Here is a 25,649-nt window from a genome sequence, read left to right on the forward strand (position 1 = left end):
GTATTTATTTGTTTGGTTTCAACTCCCCTTGGCCAATCCTGCTAACAAGTCCTTGATCATGGTCCATGAAGAATTGCTCCCAAATGATGTGCAGGTGACAAACACGCAGGAGCTGCTCCATCACCTTTCTAGGGGGATGTTAAATTTGTGAGCTTATACAGGTTATTTACTAAAGAATAGTCCCAGGTTGATGCCTTTTATGATTAAATAAGAGCTAGGAAGCATCTGATACTCATACAAATAATTAGATAGATAGATGATAGATAGATTGACAGATAGATAGATAGATAGATAGATAGATAGATAGATAGATAGATAGATAGATAGATAGATTGATAAAAGATGGGGCGAGGGCAAGATACAGAGAATTAAACAAAATATAGCTTTAACACTGTAATGTTTAAAGATGCTATAGAGGGGACTTTAAGTCAAGCTCTTTAAAAGATAAAGTATGGGATATGTTGTATTGTTCCAAAAAGATCCAATTAATAGCTGTATTCTTTAAAATGGAAATGCATTATTTCAAAAATCACATTAAAACATTTTTTGACTATTGTACTAAATTATCTGCCACAGGTATTTATATCAAAATAATATTATCAAGATAGCCGATCCTTTAAATAACTACAAGTTTTTTTTAATAACAACCAAGTCTAATTAAACCAGTTGTTATGCTGATAAACCAAAGAGGACATAGCACAGAGATGCCATTTCAACAGAGAAGGTAACGGGTCTGCCATGTTCTGCTGCTATTTTGAAACTAAGTAATGTATACATCAGATCTCTGCAATGTTCTTTGTGAATGGAATTTGTTATTAAAACTAATTTTGAGCCATACTCTTCCTGGCCATAATCAGTGACAACTACAAAGTCCTTCCTTGACCTTATTGTTTAAACTGATCAAGCGAAGAGGTCTCTTGGGTCCTGATCTTCATGCCTCCTTTTAGGAATTCCCAACAGCCTACAGAATTCTGGCAGTTCTGTCTGATCTGCCAGCAGCCTTTAATGCCAGCATTTTGGGGGATTCTGCTATCCTGTGAAATTTAATCTCACCTATTTAAGCTTGCAGAAAGTACTGGAGGGAATTATTAACAGATTTTCCCTTATCTTCTTAAAGGATAGCACTGAGTGATTGGCTGGTTTCCCCAAGGACTGAGGGCTGAGAAGTGCTAGTGTGTCGGTAGCATCCTGTTTAGCATGTGTGTGAGGCCACCAGGGAGCCGGAGAGACATTTGGAATCAGAATTACATCAATATGCTGATGGTGCCTCCCTATCTTCATCTCATCAAACCTATATCCTTCAACATTAATGCTTTCTTAACTAAGATGGGAAGTGCCTCCAAACAGCGCACTGCTGATGGTTCTAATTAGACAGCTGGAATCTCATTGATGACACATTAGAGCGGTGGACCAGCAGTCTCAGCATCACCGGGAAACTTGTTAAAATGCAAATTCTCAGGCCCACCCCAAACTTACTCTGACAGAAACTCTTGGGACAGGGCCCCACTGTCTGTTTTTAAGAAGGTGATTTTTAATCCATTCTTAAGTTTTGAAAATGTATGCTTTAGAGAAATGGCTTGTAATTTGTCACTGAAAATTTTATTAGGAGATGCTTCCTAGGTTAATTGCTTGGATATTTATGGATCCAGGCATATTGATTTTGGTCACTGCAGTGGTTTGAATGAAAAATGTCCCCCACCAGTGTGGGTGTTTGGACACTTGGCCCCCAGTTGGCAGTGCTGTTTGGGATTTGGTGCGGTCTTACTAAGGAAGTATGTCATTGGTTGTGGACTTGGAGATGCCATAGTCTTGCCCTACTCTGCTTCATGCTTGGTGGTAAGGATGTGATGTCTCAGCTTCTTGTTTCTGTCCCCATGCCTGCCACTTGTTGTCATGTCTACTTCACCGTAAAGGATGCTCCATCTAGAACCGCAAGCTCAAATAAATTACTTGCAATAAGTTGCCTTGGTTGTTGTAATTTATCACAGCAACATAAAAGAAATTAAAAACTCTTAACCGTAGCCATAAAAGGCACATTGCCTCAAGCAATTCTGTGCTCAAAGATATTCAAATCTGTAACAATTCACATTTGTTACAAAAGGCTCAGAAAATGCTTTGTTGCTCTGCTTTGTCCTCTCCCAAAGAAGGAGAACTGGATTCAAATTTTAGGATATAAATTCTGAAGGGCTTGATGATGAGGCAATTTACTAATGGACAAGCCATGCTATTTCCAAAATTCACCCAAGTTAAAATAATTAAATATTATATATTTTTGAGGGAAAAACATAAAGGCTATTTTTTTCAATACGCATTGACTTTAAGAAAACAGAGAATTGCAGAAACACATGTTTGTTTAGAGAAAAAAATATGAGAAATTAGAGAAATAAAGATTTTGAACATTTGTGTTAGTTAAAAGCATGTCCCTAAACATAATTTCTCAAATCCCATGTATTACAAAAGATAATCCATATCTAACCTCCAGCACAGTAACATCCTACTTCTACTGTAAACCTTGAGTGCTCTTTAGAAGTTTACAAAACCAAGTAATGACTATAATGAATAAGCATGGAAGCCTCAATAAAATCTGGAATCATCAAATTCACAATACCATGTGCATTGATCAGATACTCAAACATGGTCTTTATACACTCTAATAATGCATGACTTATTACATATCTCATGTTCTGCCTTACCTAAAATTACTAGATAAGCCCTCTGGGGATGTAAAGTTCAGCTATCTTCAAAGGTTAGTAAAAGAAACCACGTTTCTGAGCCTCTCTAAAAAAATACTGAAGCAACTGGTTGTTGAACACTTTCATTGTGTTTCCTTGTAAAGGAATAATAAAGAAACCATTGTTTGATATTTGTAAGCCTCAGAAGAGCTTGAGATCTACTGGAGCTCCACTGTAGGCTTGCCAATTGTGCCCCAGGGGCTCATTACTTCTTCTTAGCACCTTGCAAAATGTGCATCCCCCTGCTTTTGGCCCTCTACTGAGTTATGCCTAGACTGAACTCTCTTCCAATCTGTATCCTGTTACACTGACTAACAGTCTATGTTTGATGAGCCACTAACCAGCCTCCTTGCTTTTATTTCTACTGTTCCATAAATGCCATAAAATTCGGCAGAACCGTTAATCCAAAAGTAATCTTAGGTCTTCATTATTCTATATACAGAATAGTCCCCAACTTTCCCTTATAATTATTGGTACCCACAAGTCCCTACCCGATCATTGGCAGTCACATTCATCTTCTTTTCACTACATGAACTCACTAGGAGACTTTCTCTGTTAGGACAGAGAACATTTAACAAGGTCAACAGTTGTTTCTTACTGGATGCCAATCTTCCCTCAATGTTGCTTTTTCTATACTTAAAACGAATCACAGAGACCTGTCAGAGTACCCTCTGCAAGACGGAAGACACTGCCCTTTCCTCCACCACACTCGGCATTCAAGCACAATCCCCTACTCTGTATATCTCTATATCACTGTCTTCCTACAGAAGAAATTACTCTTCAGTATACTACTGGTAGTACAATACATTTATTTACCATATAAACAAGCATACAAAGTACTTGTTTAGTCCCTTGTTTATTTCTTTATAAACTTTATGAGGGCATGAAATTGTGTCTGCTCTATTAAAGTCACTTGAAATAATGCCAATATACAGGAGGTATTCAGTCAACAGAAGGTACATGAATAAACACCTTTACTTTAAGTAAATCCAGTTTGGGTGTTTTATGAGTTGTGTAAGACAGAAATACTTGTCATTTATTCTTTCTAGTTGAAGATGATCAGAAGATGAGGATACTATGAGGAGTAAAGTAATTCATACTGCCATTTGGGATGCTAAATTTTAGATATGGACTGCCCCCCAAAAGCTTATATACAAAGCTTCTTTCAAACTTGAAAGTCCTATTGGGAGGTGCTGGAAATTCTAGGATACTGAAGGAGTGACCTAATAAATTTATTTTGTACCCTCTCTACCTCCACCCTCCAGGATTCATGGCCATCTTGGGGCGAGCAGTTCCCCGTAAAAAATGTTTCCACCACAGTGTTATGTCAACACAGAATAATTGGTTATTCCAAGTAGTGTTTAACTTGAACACTGAGCTGAAAGAAACCTGTGCTTTGTGCAGGTTTGTTTTGTTTTTATCTCAAGTGTTCTTGCCACAACAAACGGCACATCAAGACACGTGTTAGCTTCTATTTCCAACCAAAAGAAAAACTTTTGGTTATGAACTCCATTTAATCATAGGAATTAGATGAAGAAAATGCAAAAATACTTAGTGTAAAGTGTATTTCACAAGTTTGTTATATTTCCCAATCCTACACTAAGCAAAGCGATGTAAATATAAGTCAATTTAGCTCCCATTTCTCTTTTAATTTGGCTGTTTAAATTTTCAAAATGGTGTGAGTGAACTAATTAATGTCTAAAAAGTGTATGTCTGAAAAGACTCTTATGATTATAAGATGACCTTGGATTTGGGAGGTAAAAGCATATTAAAAGAGTAGATGATAGAGCAAAACCTACAGAGTAAAACTGGCATTTGAAAGGCAGCTATGAACTACTGATGACTGATCATTTACTGAGGTCAATTTGTACAATGGCTGATCTACATGTCACAAGTTACCCACCAGCTGAGGTTATAATTCTTGCCAGACAGAGTGCCTCCAAGCCTGTGCAGACATTCTCAAGTAAATCAAATTCAAAATACTAATTTGAACAAAATGAGTAATTTATCTTTCCCTAAATGTGCTCCGTCGATGGCCTCACAACTATTGTACTTATGTTATATTATCTTTCTCTTATAGCATTGCAATTGGAGAGATCACGCTGTACACAACCTGCAGATGCTTTATAGAAGACTCGTCAGAATGACATGACGTGAAATCTGTCATCTTTGGTGAGTTAACTAAGACACCAAATCTGACCTGTGATCATATGAAGGCTCTTTTAAAATCTATGCTACAGTTTCATTTGATTTTCTTGCTAACAGAAACAGTTGATGCTAAATGTGAACAGAGCATGCTTGAAACTTGCAAGTTGGACTTTTGGGATCTTTACTGTCTCCAATTATAACATTTGTGCAGCATCCACACATTTTATAAAATGCAGATTGTTGAGGTGATGGAAGTCTTAGCACATCTGACAGTTACTAATTAGAACGCTTTTCAAAGATACTCTAACAGTGACAAAAAGATATACCAGTGGTTTTGACCCAAATATGTGTATCATTTTATTCAAATTAATATTTAAAAGTTCCTTTTAGGTAGGCTGTCAAAATGAAAATAATTACATATAGCCCAGACTTTTCATCTGTCCAATTTCAGGACAGTCTAATGATTTAAATTAGGACGGCATCCCAACAGTGCCATTGCCTACAACCTGCAGGATTCCACCCCTATCTCTTCTGATGGGTCTACATTACCTCCTCTGGAACAGCTCGAATATTAACAAAGCCCTTTCTGAAGACGACGAACACACGACGGGCTCCACAGCGCAGAGCGGATGTCGCACAGTCAAAGGCAGTATCTCCGGCTCCAAGTACAATCACGGCTCCCCGTATGGATGGCAATGGAGAGTGACAGGCGCACATTCCTGAACGATGAAAGGAAAACCCCATTTTCAAGTAGAGAAACCATTTCTGCATGACAGCTCAAAAGATACTTGTACTCAAAGCACTGTAAAATTGCATCTTGCAGTTTTCCAGGGTGGAGTGTCACTATCAAATTATTCTGCTTGGTTGAAAGACAGTTTTATTCCCATTTAAAAAATATGCTCATATATGTAATTTCATACTCAGTACCCTTAGCTTCTTTTTTCCCTTTTAGAAGAATTGCTGCAACACCTTTAAATTATTTCAGTTATAATAAACAGGATGAATCAATTAAAACTCTATCAAAGTTATGATACACATTTTTACATTTTAAAATTACATTTCAGCATATTAGTAAAAAGTGCTCCTTATAATCTCAACCCATAATCTATAGCATTATATTAGAATACTTTACATAATTTCTCATATAAACTCTACTATATATTTTATATTTAGTAAACTTTTAAAATGGAAATGTCATATTTGTGTCTCAAGAGTTTCTGGGAATGATAGCTACAATATAGCTTTCTCCCTTTATTGAATATCTCTGGTTCTTTCTGTGAAATTGGAAAATAAAAAAAAAATGGGCTTCACTTAAAACTGTTTTATTTACTTAATTAATTTTTTTGCTTGTGGGTGTGTATGCAATCACATGTCACAGTGTGCACTAAAAGGGCAAAAAAACATTGTTCAAGTTAATTTCTCTCCTGCCATGTTGTGGGATTCAAGGATGAAATTCTGTGTCAGGCCGACATACAAGCACCTCTACTTTCTGAGCCATCCCACTAGCTCAGGAAATATGACTTCTTAAGTGTCTATTTCTCAGAGAATCTACAGAAAGACCTGGTATCCTTATGAAGATCCCTGGAAGAAAAGAAATTCAGGTTGTGTTGGGTATTAGACAGTTCTATATTATCAGTACTGTATTATAAAGTGCTAAGATAAATTACTATAATTCTTGATAGTCCACCCCAGATGATGGCTAGACCTATAATTTCAACAAATATCATCATTTTGTTGGAATACATACTGTTTGGGAGTAGACAATTGACATTCTTGATATATAATACATCCTGGTGTACTATGATTTTTCTGTGGAAAAAAACAGTGGCTCCTGGGATTCAGGGTGGGGAGGCAGATAGGGATGGAATTTTTCCTCATTGTTACCTTTTAAGAAATTTAATACAGGAAGTTTCTTGTCTGTTTAAATTTTGAAAGGAAAAAGGAAACATAAGTTTTGTGGGCTTTTGTTTGTTTTTGTCATTTCTACGAATAGTTAGATGTAGGAATAGCTATGGCTCAGTCTTCTTATAAAATAAATGTTTAGAAGATTTAGATAATCCAGTTAAAAAATACTGAAGCCTTTCTTTCTTTCTTCCTTCCTTCCTTCCTTCCTTCCTTCCTTCCTTCCTTCCTTCCTTCCTTTCTTTCTTTCTTTCTTTCTTTCTTTCTTTCTTCCTCTTTGTCTTTCTCTCTCTCTCTCTTTTATCACCAAGACAAAGGCACTAAGGAAGCCAAAGCTTGGTATCATCTCCCTTCAGGTTGTTATTCTTGGGATACATGAAGTAATAGGGTGTCTATCAAACTGTTGAATTTTAACTACTTAGAATTACTGCTCCAGTAGAGTCCTTGATCTTCCTCCCTCTGCAGACACACATCATGCCAGACATGGAAAGATTCATCCTACTTTAGAATAGCTCCTAAACTAGAAATATCATCCTTATTGCAAGAATCTCTTCCAATGTTTGCTGAATGCTTTTTATTTTGAATTAATTTTTACATTTTAGATGTACATGTACTACAGTACAATAAAATACCTAATCATGATGCTTTCTTGGAAGAATAGACGATTTGATAATTCTTGAAAACTGTAGTATTGACATTTATTAAATGTTTTTACCTTGTTGATATCTATTCAAGAATCCAGATAAGATATGACCAATGTTCTACTGAGTTTGAATTTAATATAAATGTATAACACCTGGGGAAATGCAGAAAACATTGAGATAGAAGACAATAGTGTTTACCTGTTTTACTGCCTTTGGAGACAAGTGGCAGAAAGTCTTTGGATGTATAAAATCCCTGCTCCTGTGTCAGGTCTTGGAAAATATGGTCCTTTTTGGGTTCTGGTAAGCCTATTGAATAAAGTTTAAAAATATCATTAGCAATCACTTATTAAAATTATGAAAATAGTGACAATCTTCAAAATGTATCTCTTGGTGAGATAAAAGGCTAGACACACATCAAAATCAGAAATGTAGATAACACAATTGTACTGGCTGGTTTTATGTCAACTTGACCCAAGCAAGAGTCATCAGTTAGAAGCAAACCTAAATTTAGAAAACACCTCCACAGGATCAGGCTGTAGGCGAGCCTGTAGGGCATTTCCTTAATTAGTGATTGATGGGGATAGGCACAGTTCATTGTGGGTGGTGCCATCCCTGGGCTGGTGGTCCTGAGTTCTATACGATAATAGGCTCAGCAAGCCACTGGGAACAAGCCAATAAGCAGCACCTCTCCATTGCCTCTGCAGTAGCTTCTGCTTCTAGGTTCCTGCCCTGTTTGAGTTCCTGTCCTGATTTCCTTTGATGATAACTGCTCCATGGAGATATATATGCCAAATAAAGCCTTTCCTTCCAACTTGATTTTGGTCATGGTTTTTCATCACAGAAATAGAAACCCTAACTGAGACAACAATCTAACAGACCGTGTTTACCTTTAATATGAAATGAAATATATAACATAAACTATGCATTAATTAACATTTATATACACATATATACATATGCATGCATAGAGAGAAATATTGTGTGACTATACATAATAACATAGTATGCACTGATAAAGTATTAATAGGAATATTATACTCTTCTTTATGCTTTAAATAAAAAAATGTTTAGAATATATAGAGTGCTGACTACTAAAAAACCTTTAACAAAACTAAAAAAATAAACAAGTGCATATTTTTATTTTATTTAATTAATGGACAAGAAAGATTATTCTAAGGAAAATAGACATAAATAATATTCCTACGAAATATTGAATGCAAAAATTCAGCTTCTCATAAATTTCAAACTATAAGTGTATTTTAAAATGAGAGATAAAAGCTGATGAGATGGCTCAGTAGTTAAAGATCCTGTCGTACTGCAAATCTTCCAGACCTGAGTGCAATTGCAGGAACCCAGATAAAGTTGAAAGAGAAAAATTTCTACCAAGTTGTCTTCTAACCTCTAGATATTTTCCCCTCCCACACACATGCACACAGACACACTCACACACACACACACACACACACGCACGCATGCACGCACAGTAATATTAATAATAACAACAGATTAGTGATTAAACAATTTTTAAGTCTTAAAATATCTATTATTTAAGGCATTTCTTACTATCAACAAGAAAACCACAAAGTTTACAATATTTGCATTAAAGCAAAACATTAATTCTCCAGTAGATGCTGAAAGAATGATGGAATTAGAGGAAGAAAATTTATGTTATTATCTTTTAGCTAATAAAAATATTTAATTCCATACCCAAATAATGAAATTTAAGCTTATGATTTCCTTATTTCAAAGTAAAATATATTCAAGAAAATTAGAATATACAGTAGGGGTAGAAATACAGCTCTTCACACACATTTATTAGAAATACATTGCCACTGGATTTTTAGAAAATGATTTGCAGTCTTTTCCAAAGAGACACAAAGACATTCATATATATCTTAAATGTATGTATGATCAACGCAAAACATTTTTAAAGGAACAAACACTAGAATTAGGAAAGTATGAATAAATGAGTTCTATCTCCAAAAGAAGAGAACAGAATTTATTTCTATGATGTGTGTGTATTCTATGATGTATATATGTATATTCTACTCAAAAAAATATATAATGAATAATTGGAATTTGCATTATTTTTAATAATTATGTATATTCATTTTTCCTATTGTTTATTTTCTAAATGTTCTATATTATTATTCATCACCTATATATTTAAGAAATGAATACCACAACAGAGAGATGATATGCTATCTGTACATTGTCCAATCTCTTAAATTATTACCTCTTCTTTAATAAGTTTTCTCTCTCTCTCTTTCTCTCTCAGCAGCCACTGACTGTCTGTAGTTCTTCATTGACGGATGAGACCTTATGAATGTTCCCTCAACCATAATGTCTTGTTTCATTATTCAGGTCTTGGCAACACTGTTGATGAGATTCTATAGGCTTTTTCCCCCATCATGGCTAGAGAACACTATCTAGGAGCGTGTGTCTTGGTCCTCTGGCTCTTACAAACTTTCTACCTCCTCTTCTGTGCTTGCTTTTGAGCCTTATGTGTAGGTCTTGGATTGCATATTAATTGAGATTGGTCACCCCAAGGTCAGTTTTTCTCTGCATTTTTGCCAATTGGAGATCTCTCTAATCATTTTCATGTGTTAAGAAAAGTAACCTCCTTGATATCTACTTTGATATCTCTTTGAAATCTACACTTACCTGAAAATTAAAATGATATACTAATTAAAAGTCTTTAAGGTGAATCAAAGCAAGAAAAAAGGTATGGAAAGGGTGAACATATACCCACTGATACTATCCTTTAACAGGGTCATAACTATTCTACTGGCTTCGAAGCTAATATTCTGGAAGATTTGTTAAGAGGGACAGGAAGCTGTTCATTCATAATTATATTTGTACCTGACTCTTAGGTCACTATGATCTGAAGAAGTGTAGACACTCTCTGGAAACTACCACTGTCATTACCTAATGACTCTTTTCATTCAAAGAGAAAAACATATTAAGGTTTTTATAATGATTATTTTTATGAAACAATAACATAATTACAGTATGTACCACATTTTCTTTGCTCCATTCAACTCTTTGCATGTGGTCCCTTGCTCTCTCTTAAATTTGTTGTTTAATTTTTTAAATTGTTATGCTATAAATACATACATATCACAACAATAATGCATATATAAATCTTAGGATATATTAATCATAAATATATAAAGGCAAACTGTTCAGTCTATGTAAAGTTACTTAGATATGTATAATTTCAGGGCTGACCAGTGGTATTGGATACAATAATAATCTTTATTTACTCATTCTTTCATTGCTCACTTGGATCAAGTCAAAGGCAAAGACAATTTGGGTCCCTGATTCTTCTTTCATTTAAATCTACATTTGGCACTATGATGGATTTAAAATTTACTGGGTCAAAGTTTCCCTATAAATGTTTCAAAGGGAATTGACAAGATGTTCTGAGCTATGAATGTTGACTTAAGGAGGTGGAAAATGAGCCAGTAACAAGACAGACACAGCATGATTAAGTTATCCCTGCATCCTACATGTGTCAGGTCACATACAGAGTCCCAAAACTCATGAAGGACTTGTCTGTATCTGTAATGCAGGTACCTTTTTGGTTACTTTAATACTCTGGTCATGGATACTTTGGTAGATCATCACCTGTAATACTATGGCATGATCAGGAGCAGGTTGTGGTTGGTCACCAGACAGATTTTGGAGTAAGTTCCTCCTCACTTGTTTTATGTGTCATCTTGACTGAGCTAGAGAGCCAGCTAGTCTCTAGAATAATTACCTACATGTTACTGTGGATACCACTCTCTCTCTCTCTCTCTCTCTCTCTCTCTCTCTCTCTCTCTCTCTCCCTCTTTCTTTCTTTCTTTCTTTCTTTCTTTCTTTCTTTCTTTCTTTCTTTCTTTCTTTCTTTTGTTGTGTGTGTTGTTCTGTTTTTCCAGAAAGGGTTTCTGTATGGCTTTGGAGCCTGTTCTAGAACTTGCTCTGTAGACAAGGCTGGTCTTGAACTCACAGAGATAAGCCTGCCTCTGCCTCCCCCTTGCTGGGATTAAAGGTGTGTGTCACCACCACCCAGTCATGGATGCCTTTCTAAATGCTGTTTAAAGCTATAGTTGTATAACTTTAACTAAGGATTGCCTTAGTAGTGTGAACAGATGTAATTCTATCAATCAATGTCTTTAAAAACAAAACAGTTTCCTTGGGAAGGAAAAACTCCTATTTCAGTACTGTGACAGCTAGCTTCCTTAGTAGAATGCTTCCTTAGCATGCACAAAGCCCTGGTTTGAGTCTTGGTACTGCACAAAACAGGTACGGTGGAACATGCCTGTAATCTCAGCACTGGGGAGGAGGAGGCAGAAACTAAAGCTGTCTTATTGGCCTACATAGTGATTCAGGGTCAGTCTGGATTACAACCTAATAACAAGTCCATAGCCAGCCTGGTTGACATGAATCTCCCCACCCTGTGTGTATCTCAGCACCATTTTCTACCTGTGAGATCTCTTTTGGCTCATTACAGATCTCTGAGTTTTTATCTAAACTACACTGTTTCTTAAGATAAATGATCAGACTTGCTAAACATTCTAACATGTCTAACATTCTCTCTCTCTCTCTCTCTCTCTCTCTCTCTCTCTCTCTCTCTCTCTTATAATACACACACACACTCTCTTTCTCTTTCTTTCTTTCTGATAATCATCATTTCCTTTATCAGGTAAGAATTGTGCTATTCTCATGAATGTAAGATTTAGAGATCAACTATGCTGGCGTGTGTCTGTATTTCACTGAGACCTGCTACATAATGAATGAGCCTTTGCTGTAAGATAGGCTTATTTATTCTATAGTTTATAAATTCTCCCAAACTTCAAATCTCCTGGTAAGGAAAGAATAAACTTTAAATCATAGTAAAGTTAAATCTTAGCAAATTTAAGTTCTACAAGGAAAGAAAAATGAGGCAACCTTAAGTGAAATATGAAAGATAATGAAAATTGCAAATCCCCATCTATCACGGGAAGACTTCCCTGAGAGTCGATGACATATTAATAAATAAGGTATGTGTCTATATGAGGATGATTTGAGAATGACACAGATATGACTTTTTAATTCACCATTCAGTAGGAAGATGAGAATTTATGAATAATGAGGGATGGACAATGATTCTACAAATAAAACAGTTTCATGCTGCTCGCTAATGGTTGTGTCTTGCAAGAACTCCAGAGCAAATCTTGATCTTTAGGGTGGTTTTCAAAGATTTGCTTGTTGCTTTATGTATTACACAAGCCAACAGCTCCCTATGAAGTATAGGAAAACAATAATTTTCAGCTACTCTCAATGAGAAAGTAAATTCTGCTTCTATAGGGAACTCACCAAGGCCAGCTAAACTGGGTCTGAAAAAGCATGGGATAAAACCAGACTCACTGAACATAACGGACAATGAGGACTGCTGAGAAGTCAAGAACAATGGCACTGAGTTTTGATCCTACTGCATGTACTGGCTTTGTGGGAGCCTAGGCTGTTTAGATGTTCACCTTACTAGACCTGGATGGAGATGGGAGGTCCTTGGACTCCCCACAGGGCAGGGAACCCGGTCTGCTCTTCAGGCTATTGAGAGAGGGGGAGTAGATTGGGGGAGGGGGAGGGATATGGGAGGCGGTGGCCAGGAAGAGACAGAAATCTTTAATAAATAAAAAAAAAAAAAGAAAAGAAACTTTTATTTAATGTTTGTTGATTACAAGCACTGCAAAAGCTGCCTGGCAGGTAGGGAATTTGTATAATCAATTCACTTGAAATATCTAAATAACTCGACGCACACACAATGTTACTCTTCCCACATTTTAGATATGGGGAGAGTGAGCTATATATGAACTAAATAGCTACGCTGAAGGTCACAGAACATGTTTCTATCTGTGTCTCTCTGTGTCAGTGTATGTACATGAATTAACCTTTAGCTCACCAATTTGACTACACTGGCTGGCCAACAATTCCCAAAGATCCTCTTGTCTCTCCTTCCCCCTTTCTGGGATTTACCAGTGCACAACCCCGTTGACTGGTTCTTCACAATAGTGTTAGATTGGTAATGTGAATGTGGGCTCTCAAGTACCCAGCAAGCAGTTTATTGACTATACCCTCTCCCTAGCATTTGTAAGGGCTGTCTTTTCCATGTGTGTAAATTTACAATTAGAATTTGTTATAATTTATGCAGATTAATCAGTAGTATTCCAAAGAAGCATTCCAAATGCATATATTTAGTTTCCCTGTCAAACTATATGTGTGTTGTACATAACAGGTCTATGACCAGCTTCCAATCTCCTGCTTGAAAAAGGCTGTCTGCTTCTCCCGACTGCCTTTGTGTTTTGTGATTGTTTTTTCCAGCAAATTTCCTTTTGAAGCATTTTCTTTCTTAAGTGTGTCTCCCTTGGGCATCTGCTGGTTATTTTTCAATATTTGATATTCTTTGAAAACAAAATGTATCCCTGATTTGTTTCCAAAGCACCTCCCTCTGGAACAACTACAGAATAAATAACAGCAGCACACATAGGAACCACATTCCTTGAGCTCCTATCAAGTTTTACACTTCAGTTAACATGAAAAAGATACTAAATATCCTGTAACATATTATCAGCCTGTAAGTAATAAAGGAAGAACCAGCTATGTGCCCTGATCTTTATAGATTCAGTGGACTGTGCTTAGAAATCATGGAGATTCTATGATGTTTGTAGGAGGTACCTCACTTGGTCACTTATTTGGTGTTAATCTGATTGAGCAAGAATTCTGTGAGATGTGTGTACTTAAAAGTAGTGAGAAAGACAGTCACCAGATAAACATGTCCTTGAGGAGTGTCTCACAACCCTTACTGAAGAGAACATAGCGATGAAGATGAGAACTGGTCCCTAGCACAAGCCTGAGTCTTACAGAAATGGATGATGCTCTAGGTACTGACTGGGTACAGTGGATGTTGTCATGTCACACAAATGCTTCTTCAGAAATAAGAGTTTAGTAAACAGAGCATTACAGATATGTCACCATCCTCAAAGTGGCAAGATGAGAGAACAACAAAATGTAATTAATGGTAGATTTCCCCCCCACATTCCAAAATATCCTTTTATCTTGGATCTTTAATTTTATCTCTTTGAATGCAATATCTATATTTTCAGAGGGCATTGCAATAAAATTACATATGATCAAATAAAGGTAATAAGCAACTCCACTTCCTCACATTTATTTGCAAACTTGAGAACATTTAAACTCATTTGTTTTATTCTTTTTAAATGGTTTGCAAAATGCTATAGATGCAGAATATTCTACTGTGTGATAGAAGACTAAAAGTAGTTCCTGTAGGAAACTATCTCAGTACACGTTATCCAGCTTCTCTTTCCCAGTGACTCACCTACCACCTAGTGTCTTATAATTTCCTCTAAGATTACACTTTCTTCTCAGAGAAGACAGTATAAAGTGCTGGAGGTGGTGTGTGTGCTTGTGCGCGCGCACGCATGTGTATGTGTGTGTGTGTAAGTCTGTATTAGAAAAAAAATAAATGTTTCCTATATGAAGCCCCAGCTGTTGGGATTACAATATAGAAACCAAACAAACAATTACTTCAAGGCCTATGTATTCTGCAATGCCATGAATGATTATAAAGTTTTTCATCTGTCACTTAAAGATCACTTATTTGAATCAAAGGATTTATATTTTGCTTCTAAGGGACAATAGTGCCATATGGGTCATCATTCTGGGATCCATATATTGATTAGAAAGAGAACAGATCAATAATACCCTATTGTGATTCTTTTCTCAATAAAAGCCAATGCCTTTTCCCTGACACCCCACTGTAAATATGGTTAGTTCTGAGTGTTAGAGCTGAATTCGGAAAGAACGGAGCAATTCAATATAACACCTATGAAATTAGATCACCATGGATCACAATAATATTCATTTCATTGATTTTTCAAATCCCCATTAAACATCTGCTTCCTGGAACTGCCATCTGGGCTCTCTCAATGCGAACACACACATGACTTGTGTATGCCACACAACTTGTTAAGGTGTAACTGGGTACGACTATTGTGAATGTCACCAATGGAACGAGCCCTTCAAACCTTAACTTCCCAAAGTGCACAGGAATTTCTGTATAAAATCATCCTTAAAAGCCAAAAATGTATTGTGTACAGAGCTCTTCTTACATTCAAAAATTTAAAGATGATTAATTAAGATATTGTCTTCAATTTATGAAGCAAAAAATTTATGAAAAATGTCAGATAATTAAACAATAACCAAAGTTGATAATTACATGAGGTATATCTTTTTAAATAAGCCTTCAGCCATAAGTAGAAAATATAAATAAATTCTCTCACACCAACATAGTGAGTACATATAACTTTGTTATGTCCAGGTCAAAAACAATGCAAAAGTAATAATAAACTAGTATATAAACAAGTATGTATGCATAAGATGAAAACTGAGCATGAGTCACTATGGACAAATAACTTCTTAACATCTTTATTCAGATTTCAGATGACTTGTTTTATCTGTAAGACAGGATACAATCAAAACAACAATCTCCCTGAAAAAGATAAGATAGCTTTTTTTAACCTTTCTTTTCTACTTTTGTAGAGCTCTAATTTTCATAAATTGCCCTTATTTTAATAATTAAAATTTAATTTTAACATAACACAAGGGCTAATTAAAATCCCTTTTCTAAAATGCATGCATTAGTTTAACATATTTCTATCACAAAATTGTGTATTCTCCTCTGACTTTTGGTATTATGTATTAAAACATGTTTTCTCTCCTGGGTCTTTTCTCTCCTCTTCTTCCTCATTTCCCTCATTTCTCTGCTTTGTTTGGTTTTTCTCCTTTGGCATTTGTTATAAACAATTTCCTTAAATTTTAATCTTCACATCGTCAAATAAGAGTAAGAGAAACTCAAGCAATATGCCTCAGGCAATTTTTTTTTTCTTAACGATTGAAGTTCTTAGATGGTCTTAGGAAATTACTATTTAGGGCTGTGTAAGTAGACTATATTCCAAAGTAAAGAAATCATTAATAATAAAATACTAAAAAGGAACAGTTATATTACAAAATAAATCTACCAGCCTTACAAAGAAAACAAATTTGCAACTGCCACCTGCTGAGGAGATGAGGCAGTAATCTCAGCACCAGGAAATAAAAAGGAAGAGAAGGGAAAAAAATACAAAAGCACAGACATTAAAAAAGTAATTAAAACACTTATCTCCATCGACATACATAACGAAAAACCCTCAGCCAACCACCTAAAAACATACTCTATTGAACTGCACAGCAGGCAACAACATTAAAGCTGCCACCATAAACACACATTCTCTAGAGGAAGAGGACCCTTTAAAAATGACGTCTCAAAAGCGTCACTAATGTGTTAATCACCAGTAAATGTACCACACATCCTTTGTATTGTATTAGTTACTTTCTTAGAGGTATTTTTTAAAAGTTATACTTTGTTTTCATTCAAATAATTTTTTACTATAGGTACGGGGTAACCTCTTTATTTGTAGCCATTCTAGTGTGTTCTGTGATCATATTATGGAAAATAAGCTTTCTGTATGTGGAAAACCTTCACTCAGTAATGCTTAATGTTACATAAATTTAGATGATACATCCAAACAGCCTAGGCTCCCACAAAGCCAGTATGTGCAGTAGGATCAAAACCCAGTGCCATTGTTCTTGACTTCTCAGCAGTCCTCATTGTCCGCTATGTTTAGCGAGTCCGTTTTTTTTTTTAATTTATTAAAGATTTCTGTCTCTTCCCCGCCACCGCCTCCCATTTCCCTCCCCCTCCCCCAGTCAAGTCTCCCTCCCTAGTCAGCCCAAAGAGCAATCAGGGTTCCCTGCCCTGTGCGAAGTCCAAGGACCACCCACCTCCATCCAGGTCTAATAAGGTGAGCATCCAAACTGCCTAGGCTCCCACAAAGCCAGTACATGCAGTAGGATCAAAAACCCATTGCCATTGTTCTTGAGTTCTCAGTAGTCCTCATTGTCCGCTATGTACAGCGAGTCCGGTTTTATCCCAGGCTTTTTCAGACCCAGGCCAGCTGGCCTTGGTGAGTTCCTGATAGAACATCCCCATTGTCTCAGTGTGTGGGTGCACTCCTCGCGGTCCTGAGTTCCTTGCTCCTGCTCTCTCTCCTTCTGTTCACCTTACTAGACCTAGAAGCAGGTGGGAGGTCCTTGGACTTCCCACAGGGCAGGGCACTTGGTCTGCTCTTCAGGCTGATGAGAAAGGGGGAGTTGATTGGGGGAGGGGGAGGGATATGGGAGGCAGTGGCGGGGAAGAGACAGAAATCTTTAATAAATAAATAAATAAATAAAAGAATTTCACTCAACCCCCGGGGCATCTAATAATTCTGAAATGCGGTTCTTTTTGGAAAGTCAAGACAAATATTTCGTTCATATTTATAGTCAACTGTGAAATAAAAAAGTGATATTCTTGTCAAAATAATAAATTTAGATGATACATTTAAATACTTCCCTCTAAAGCCAAAATTATGCTATAGTATTAGGGTAGAGTAAGGTGAGGCACACTGTAATAATTGGGGTCATAGTTATAACAGACATGAAAGTCAAGACATTTTTGAATTTCTAAGTGTGTTCTCATGTTCAGAGCTCTGCAAAGTGAAACAAAGCCAACTTAGGAAGAAACTGGCTGGTCAAATGCCAAATGTGCTTGGTGGCTCTCAGCTGCATAGCATGTTTCTTCTACCTATGTGATTTTCCCAGGTGTTCCTAGGAAGCAATGAGAACTGCTCAATTCGGAACAAGAGTCTTCTCGCGATTCTGTTCCATATCCAACTGTAAGACAAGGCAAGGCACTTGACATCTCAGTCTCCTTGTCATTGCATTGAGAACAGTCACACGGCTCTGTCTCCTTTCCAAGTCCTTCTGTTGACAAGTAGGCTTGGCCCTGTTGCCTATTCCAGAAACCCATTTTACAGGTATTAAATGTAATACACAAGCATAGATGTCTGTAATGCCTGCTTACATCTCTTTCATCTTGTGAGGGTGTTCGCCACTCTGCTTCATTTCATATCACAAGCGTTTTACTCAGCCCCTTCTCAGTGCAGTAGGGAGTGGGTTGGTCTCATCAGTATGTTCTCCTCATATATATGAAATGATTGCTTTCTGTGTAATTGACTTTCATCTTACTCTACATCATTATTGGAATTTACAAACTTCAAGAAAATACTTAGTTTGCAGATATTTTTAAAAAAAGCACGTATATAATAAATATAAAAATTATATTACTTATGGAAATGAACATAGAATGTGTTTTGTATCACTCACATGTTGCTGAGTGAAGGATTTGAAATTGTATTATTTGATGAGAGTTTTTAAAAAATTTCATGGGATGACCTCGTTCAGAAGTCATGTTTGGGCTGAGATAGCACAGCGGGGAAATGCGTCTGTCAGTAAGTCTGGAAGGACTAACATGGTGGAAGCAGAGGATTAAAACCCACTAGCTTTACATTGGAGCGTTCACACACACACACACACACACACACACACACACACATTCACACTTGCATGTGTGGGCACCAAAATACATAATAAAAAATTATGGGGCTAAATAGATGGCTCAGAGACTAAGAGGACTTACTACTCTTGCAGAAAACATTGGTTCAAGTTCCCAGTACCCACAACCATCTGTCATTCCAGTTCCAGGGTTCTCTTCTGACATCCATAGGTACCATGTAATTTATTTATAGACATACCAATCTACGTGTATAAATATAATTGTCAGCTTTTTTTTTCTGTGTCAGTTGCTTTTTTTCTTTGCTTTTATTTCAAATGCAAGTCTTAAGAAGTCCCAAGTCAGCCTATGGTTCATTATGTAGGTAAAGCTGTCCTTGAATGGGTGATGCTCTTGCCCTCCTGTTCTGGGTGCTGGATTGCAGACATGTACTACTATTTTAATTTGCAGAAAACATTCTTGATGGATGTATTTGATCAACAAGCCTAGAAATGCATGACTGACATTCTCAAATAGGTTTCCATCAGTGTAAGACTTAGATTGTCTAGACACGTGATTGGTAACCTTGCCTGCGCTTTCATAGACTCTAAGACATTCAAAAATATAATAATTACATTGCATTCTGTGTGTGGGTGTGAGAGAGAGAGACAGAGAGAGACACACAGAGAGATACGGAGCGAGAGACAGAGAGCTGATGTCTCTCATTGCACTACTTACAGAGCCTCTAGCTCAAATATGGTTGAAGAGTCATACACCTTAGCCCTAAGCTTGTATTTATTGCAGTGTTCTATACCACATCCATTCTGTAGCCCTGTCCTTGCACATCAAATGTATTAAAATTACGCACACATGACAATCGCAGCACACCACCAGTGAACCCCACTTTTTACAAGGACTTGTATGTCATTCCCGGGTAGTAGGAAACAGTGGTTTCTAACATCAGATATGACTGTATTCATAGCACTATATCAGCAAATATTAGCTATTGACCGTTGCATGATCACAGCTATTTAAATTTTAAGTCTCAATTTCCTTCATTCTAAAACTTGCTTTGCAGAGAGATTCATTGATATAATGTATCTCAATATCACAGTCTCACAGATGTTAAAGCACAATGACTAACATATGGGAAAATCTAACACAACACACGAGTTGAATTTTGTACATTTTAACTTTTAAAAGTTTTTATAATTTTCATATTTATTCTGCTATTTTATCTGATAAGTAGTATGATTTTCATATAAAACACTAAAACAAGAATGACAGCAATGAACACAGATCAAATTGAGAGTTCCATAAAGACTGGTATTCCACATTACAAAATTGGTAAGTTGACTACCTGGTGCATATTTGGGTTACTTTAAAGAGAGTAAAATTGAAAATAACAAACTATATTATGTTCAACTATTGGATTTTAATATAGATTGTGATTTTTAAAATAATTGAGATTATAGTATGTCAGAAACAGAAATCTTAGTTGTTTTGTTTATTAACTACTTATTCACCCATTAATATTTATTGGCCATATGATAGGAGACAAAGAGACACAAGTGAACAGGGGAGGTTACAAAGTTCAGGGTACTGTAACAAAAGAAATATTTTTGAGCTTGATCCAGATAGGTCAGGGTCAATGTCCAATTGCAGGAGTTGGGAAAGAATAATCATCAGGTTCCATGAGCCACATTGTTATGTGCGCAATCTGAGGTGGGGCTCAGACCCTTCAGAAAAAACTTAAGGAAAAAGTTTGATTAGAAAAACATTGAAATGAAAAATTGGTAGTTCTCACCATGAAGAGCCAGTCACGTGACACCAGGTAATTGGGTTTTGCATCAGAGGTGTTTCATGAAACATGATGGTGAGTGTTGTCTACTCAGAAGGGCAGGTAATAGTAGAGTGTAGGGGTGATGTCAGGCTAGGAATAGAGGGACGTGGAGCATGTAAAGGCATGTTACAAAAATCCAGATGGAAAAGAATCTCAGCTCTTATGTTCCTCAAACTGCAGGACTATCACTTTCCACTCACCTGGTTTTACAAGGTGCAAAGGCTCAGGAGAAGCACGGCTTAACTGAAGTACAAATTTCATTCAGAGCTAAAGTAATTTGGATGATGTATTAATATGAAGATGTATATGAAATTATTGAGGACAGAAATGCAAATTTCAATATAAGTTACAATGTTTCATAGAAATTTCACATATGAGATTTGAGACTGTGCCCTCCTCATTTACGAGAGGTATGGTTTTCCTCTTCTAATAGCATTTGTTAATTGGCCTGAAGAAGGAGATCAAGCCAAGACACAAAAGAGTTAAAACATTTCTACACTTAGGATGGTTTTTGGCCAATTTCATAGCTTGCAGCTATATGGAGGAGAAAGAATTCTAATGTTACAGGAGTCTTAGTTCCAGCTTTAGTGAGTATTTTCATAGTGACACAGCTGATTGTGGCTCAGGGAAAGTGAAAAAGGGGAAGGTTCAAGAGAAACGAGGCTCTTTTGATATCTTCAATGGTAAATGAGGTATCTAAGAGATTTGTCCTCCAGGAAAAAAATTAAGTAACCATACAAGTATGAAGCTCATGTGGGAAATGTAGTCAGGACAAAGAAAGTGAGACATTACCAACAAAGAGATGGTTTTAGAAGCCAGGAATGTCAATCAACTTAATTGGGAATGTATAAAATGAGACCAGCCTGGTCTACAAGAGCTAGTTCCAGGACAGGCTCCAAAACCACAGAGAAACCCTGTCTCAAAAAACCAAAAAAAAAAAAAAAAAAGAAGGTCAAAGGCAGTGGGTTGTTTTTCCTCTTTGTTTTCTGATGGGGCCCACCCCCAAGTTCCCAAATAAATACACACAAAGATTTATTATTATTTATAAATGCTCTGCCTTAGCTTGTTTTGTTTCTTGCCAGCTTTTCTTAAATTATTCTGTCTACCTTTTGCCTCCAGGCCTTTTCCTTTCTCAATTTCTGTATTTCTTTCTTTACTTTTTACTTCATTGCTTGCTGTGTAGCTGGGTGACTGCCACTGGAGCCTTCCTCCTCCTCCTCCTCCTCCTCCTTCTTCTTCTCTCTCTCTCTCTCTCTCTCTCTCTCCCCTTTTTTGTTCCTTGATTTTTCTCCTAAGATTTCTCCTCCTATTTATTCTCTCTGCCTGTGAGCCCCCCCCCCCTAATTTTTCTCCTACCTTGCTATTGACTGTTTAGACCTTTATTATATCAATCAGGTGCTTTAGAAAGGTAAAGTAACAGCTTTACAGAGTTAAACATATGCAACACAATAGAATGCATCACATCTTTGCATCATTAAACAAATGATCCACAACATAGATGGATGTAAAACATTGTAAACAGTCAAATTCAGAGCCTAAGAGAGCATCTTGCACTTTAAGCATAGTGATGGTGGTGAGAAGAGGTAAGATACATACTGATAAATGTTGTAGAAGAGAACAGTACCATTGATAAACTCAATGAGAGGTGCTAATTTAAACTTTCTAGACTACAGAACAGAGACAGACACACACACACACACACACGAAGGATCATGTAGTGTACAGCAAAGAATACTATAAAGCATAAAGAGCAGGTGTCTCAAAGAAATAATTTTTAATTTATAGTTTATAGCAATGCTTATGATAATTGGAAGTTAATTTTATTTCTGTCTTGGGTGGCCAGGACAAGCAAGTGGCCTCACTCCTCTCCTCCAACAATATAAGGACTGGAAGCAACTGTCAGAGAGGCTTCTCTCACACCCATGAAAGCCATCAAAACAACTCTTCTGGCTGGGAGGGTCTGTTCCTCCTCCATGGGCATGGAATTCCTCATAGTCATATTCTCAGGAGGTTCTCCTAGCCTCATGCAATATGATGTTTGAAGGCAAAGCCAATAAGGACTCCTGGGCAGGAGAAATGTGATGAGGATGATAACACTTGGGACTACTGCCGATAGCACCCCTGTTAGCTTGTGCCCAGTTTCTCTCCTACTCCTGTAAAGACACAGCATGACCAAGGCAACTCCTATAAAGAAAGTTGTAATTGGGGACTAGCTTAAAGTTTTCGAGCCCCCTATCATTAAAACAGGTGGCATTGTGACAGGCAGGCAGAGATGAGAAAGGGGGGAGAAATAGAGAGAGAAATAGAGAAAGAGAGAGACAGAGAGCACCTGACATGGGCTCTTGAAACCTCAAAGCTGACTCTTAATAACACATACCTCCTCCAATAAGGCCACACAACCCAATCCTTTCCTAAGAGTTCCACTAACAGGGGACTAAGCATTCAACATGCCCACAGTTGGGGCAGTCTTCATTCAGACTAGCACAGGGTGTGATGTGTAACACATATGTCTCCCTCTCTGTGTGTCATTCTCATCACTTGTCACATAAGTCTTTAACTGCCCACTCCTCAGCTTTTTGATGATGTTGATTTGTGAAACATTCATGAAGATGGAAGAAAATTAGTTCTTTTTTTCTCCTGTGCTCAGGAAAGACACAGTAGTTACCATGGATTGTGGCTCAAACCAGAGAAACAAAATTACGATGCTGTTTCTCTTCGGAAATCAGTTAGCTTCTCTTATGAGCTATATAACACTCACATTCACAAATTAAATTAGACTCAAATACACATAAACTACTCAACACCATGGCAGAGCACACAATTTGACAGTATCGATAAAATTCTCACAGTTTTATGTCAGTATAAAACAACAATTTATATCCTGAATGCCTTTGGTTTAATAAACCGAGCAATTGATGCTTTGACACATTTTTGGTCAGATTTTGAATAGACAATTTCTCTTCTGATCTAGTGTCTTGGGGTGTATATTGCCATTTTTTGGAACATTTTGCGGATTTTAAAGGAAAAAGAAAGAAAATGTAGTATAGATATTTTCACCCAAAAGTACTTATATACATGCCCACCTTTGTAGAAGCTCACTAGTAATGAATATTTGAATAACTTACATTTGAAGAGGATTCTGTTATTTAGAGATATTTTCAGTACATCAGTTGATGATACAACACTAAGCTAGGTATCTGTTTGCCTATTTACAAATGAGAAAGTGAGGCTCAGGGACGTGAGATGTACTCTCTAATACCTCACAGTAACTAGAAAAAAAAAACCTGAATTTAAATATGCTTAAGTTCTTCAACACAAAGCATCTTCTACAATTCTGTAAAATCCATGTCAGAAGGACTAAAGAGGTTGCTCTGGAGAACACTTGCTGCTCTTGCAGAGGATCCAGAATCCAGAACCCAGAACCCACAGAGAGGTACTCACAACCACTTGTCCCTTCACTTCCAGGATAATGATGATGATGATGTGTGCGTGTGTATGAATGTGTGTGTGTGCGTGTGTGTGCGTGCATGTGTGTGTGTATGTGTTAAGATTACACATTGCCTTATGGTTAAGAACAAAAAAAAGGTTATTACCCTAGCCTGATGATTTGGAATACAATTAGGTCTACAGAAGCTTTATTCACAACAAGGAAAACTGACTTGAAGGGTTAGTGGGTAATTATTCTCCTACCATCTTCTCCACACTGAACTGCCAAATAATTTTGAGGAAAGCATGCATTCTTGTATTTAAATGATCTTGTAAAGAATGCTCTATGCCCAACTCGTTTGTTTAAAGTGCAGATCTACCATGACAAACCTATCATCAATTCATTTCGAGGAAAGGGTAATAATTAAAGTGTTATTCTCATTCTTCCACTGCAAGTCATTTGACCTGTGTTAAATCAAGTATCAAATGTTCATTCATTATTTCTACATGAAGAATTCAGCCAGCTCAGAAAAGTATAAATCTTCATTTGTCAAATTTAAACTGTACCTGTCCCAGTTGCTATCAGAGCCCATAGCTCTTTATTCCTTAAAGGTAGCAAAATATTGTCAAGCCACAAAATGTCCCTTCAGTCTCAGGCAACCCCTAGAATCAATAATATGTGCAACTTGTTAAGGAGAACAGAAGACAAGCATGGTCTCGTTAAGCATATTGAGCTGCGATTGTACAGGAGACTCCCTTGTGTGGCCTGTGATCAATTTTAACCTCCTGATCAAAAAGAAAAGAATGCAAACTACTGATCCTGGATTCATCTAGAAAGGAAACAACTATATAGATTTGCATATCTGCAGCTGAAAAGAAAGAGTTCATTCAACTGGCATTCCAGGAAAGAATACATTGAAATTATTATCCGCCATCGTTCCCTTCCATATTTTCCGGTCCTCTGTCGAGAGAACTAAAACCTACAAAAGTATATGCAAAGATGTCTTTGTGGAAATATGATCAACACACTACAGAAAAGACCGACAATTGTGTGCTTTATTGTTGCATGGTTTCAAGCGGAATCAGGTTTTCTAGCACAATTTTATATAATTTTTATATTTAATAGTCACAAAAATATGAATGATTTTATGCCTATTTTCTTCAGGTGAAATTATTAATGTTTATTCAAAGAAAAAATGCAACATTTAGTAAAATAATGAGCAAGTAGTTCCAAAACACATCTATTCAGGTACATGGCTACATTTGGAGGGTTTTAGAATACAAAGTCTCTGTAATGTCAAAAATAGCAACTATCACATGCACATGTGTTTAAACTTATAAGTAAATCCATGTCTGTATACATGCACATGCATATATATGGTAATGTTTTTGCATGTAACTGTATATATGTCCTCACTTTCCTATAAGTATAAAATTAAGATACCTCATTGTTTCCTGGGACATAACTACAAGGTATCCTGGGATTTTACAAGGACAAT

At 36.7% G+C, this 25,649-nt stretch overlaps 1 protein-coding gene across 1 annotated transcript in view; it reads right to left on the reverse strand.

The window, feature by feature from the left end:
* Dpyd (dihydropyrimidine dehydrogenase) overlaps positions 1-25,649 on the reverse strand; it is a 745,624-nt gene that overhangs the window by 430,811 nt on the left and 289,164 nt on the right. Inside the window, exons 9-10 of the mRNA XM_075981504.1 lie at positions 7,625-7,732; positions 5,430-5,599 (exon numbers count right to left, since the gene is read on the reverse strand). Coding sequence (XP_075837619.1) covers positions 5,430-5,599; positions 7,625-7,732 — 278 coding nt within the window. The remainder of the gene's footprint in view (positions 1-5,429; positions 5,600-7,624; positions 7,733-25,649) is intronic.

Source organism: Microtus pennsylvanicus, chromosome 7, assembly GCF_037038515.1.
Source record: "Microtus pennsylvanicus isolate mMicPen1 chromosome 7, mMicPen1.hap1, whole genome shotgun sequence".
Classification (NCBI taxonomy): Eukaryota; Metazoa; Chordata; class Mammalia; order Rodentia; family Cricetidae; genus Microtus; species Microtus pennsylvanicus.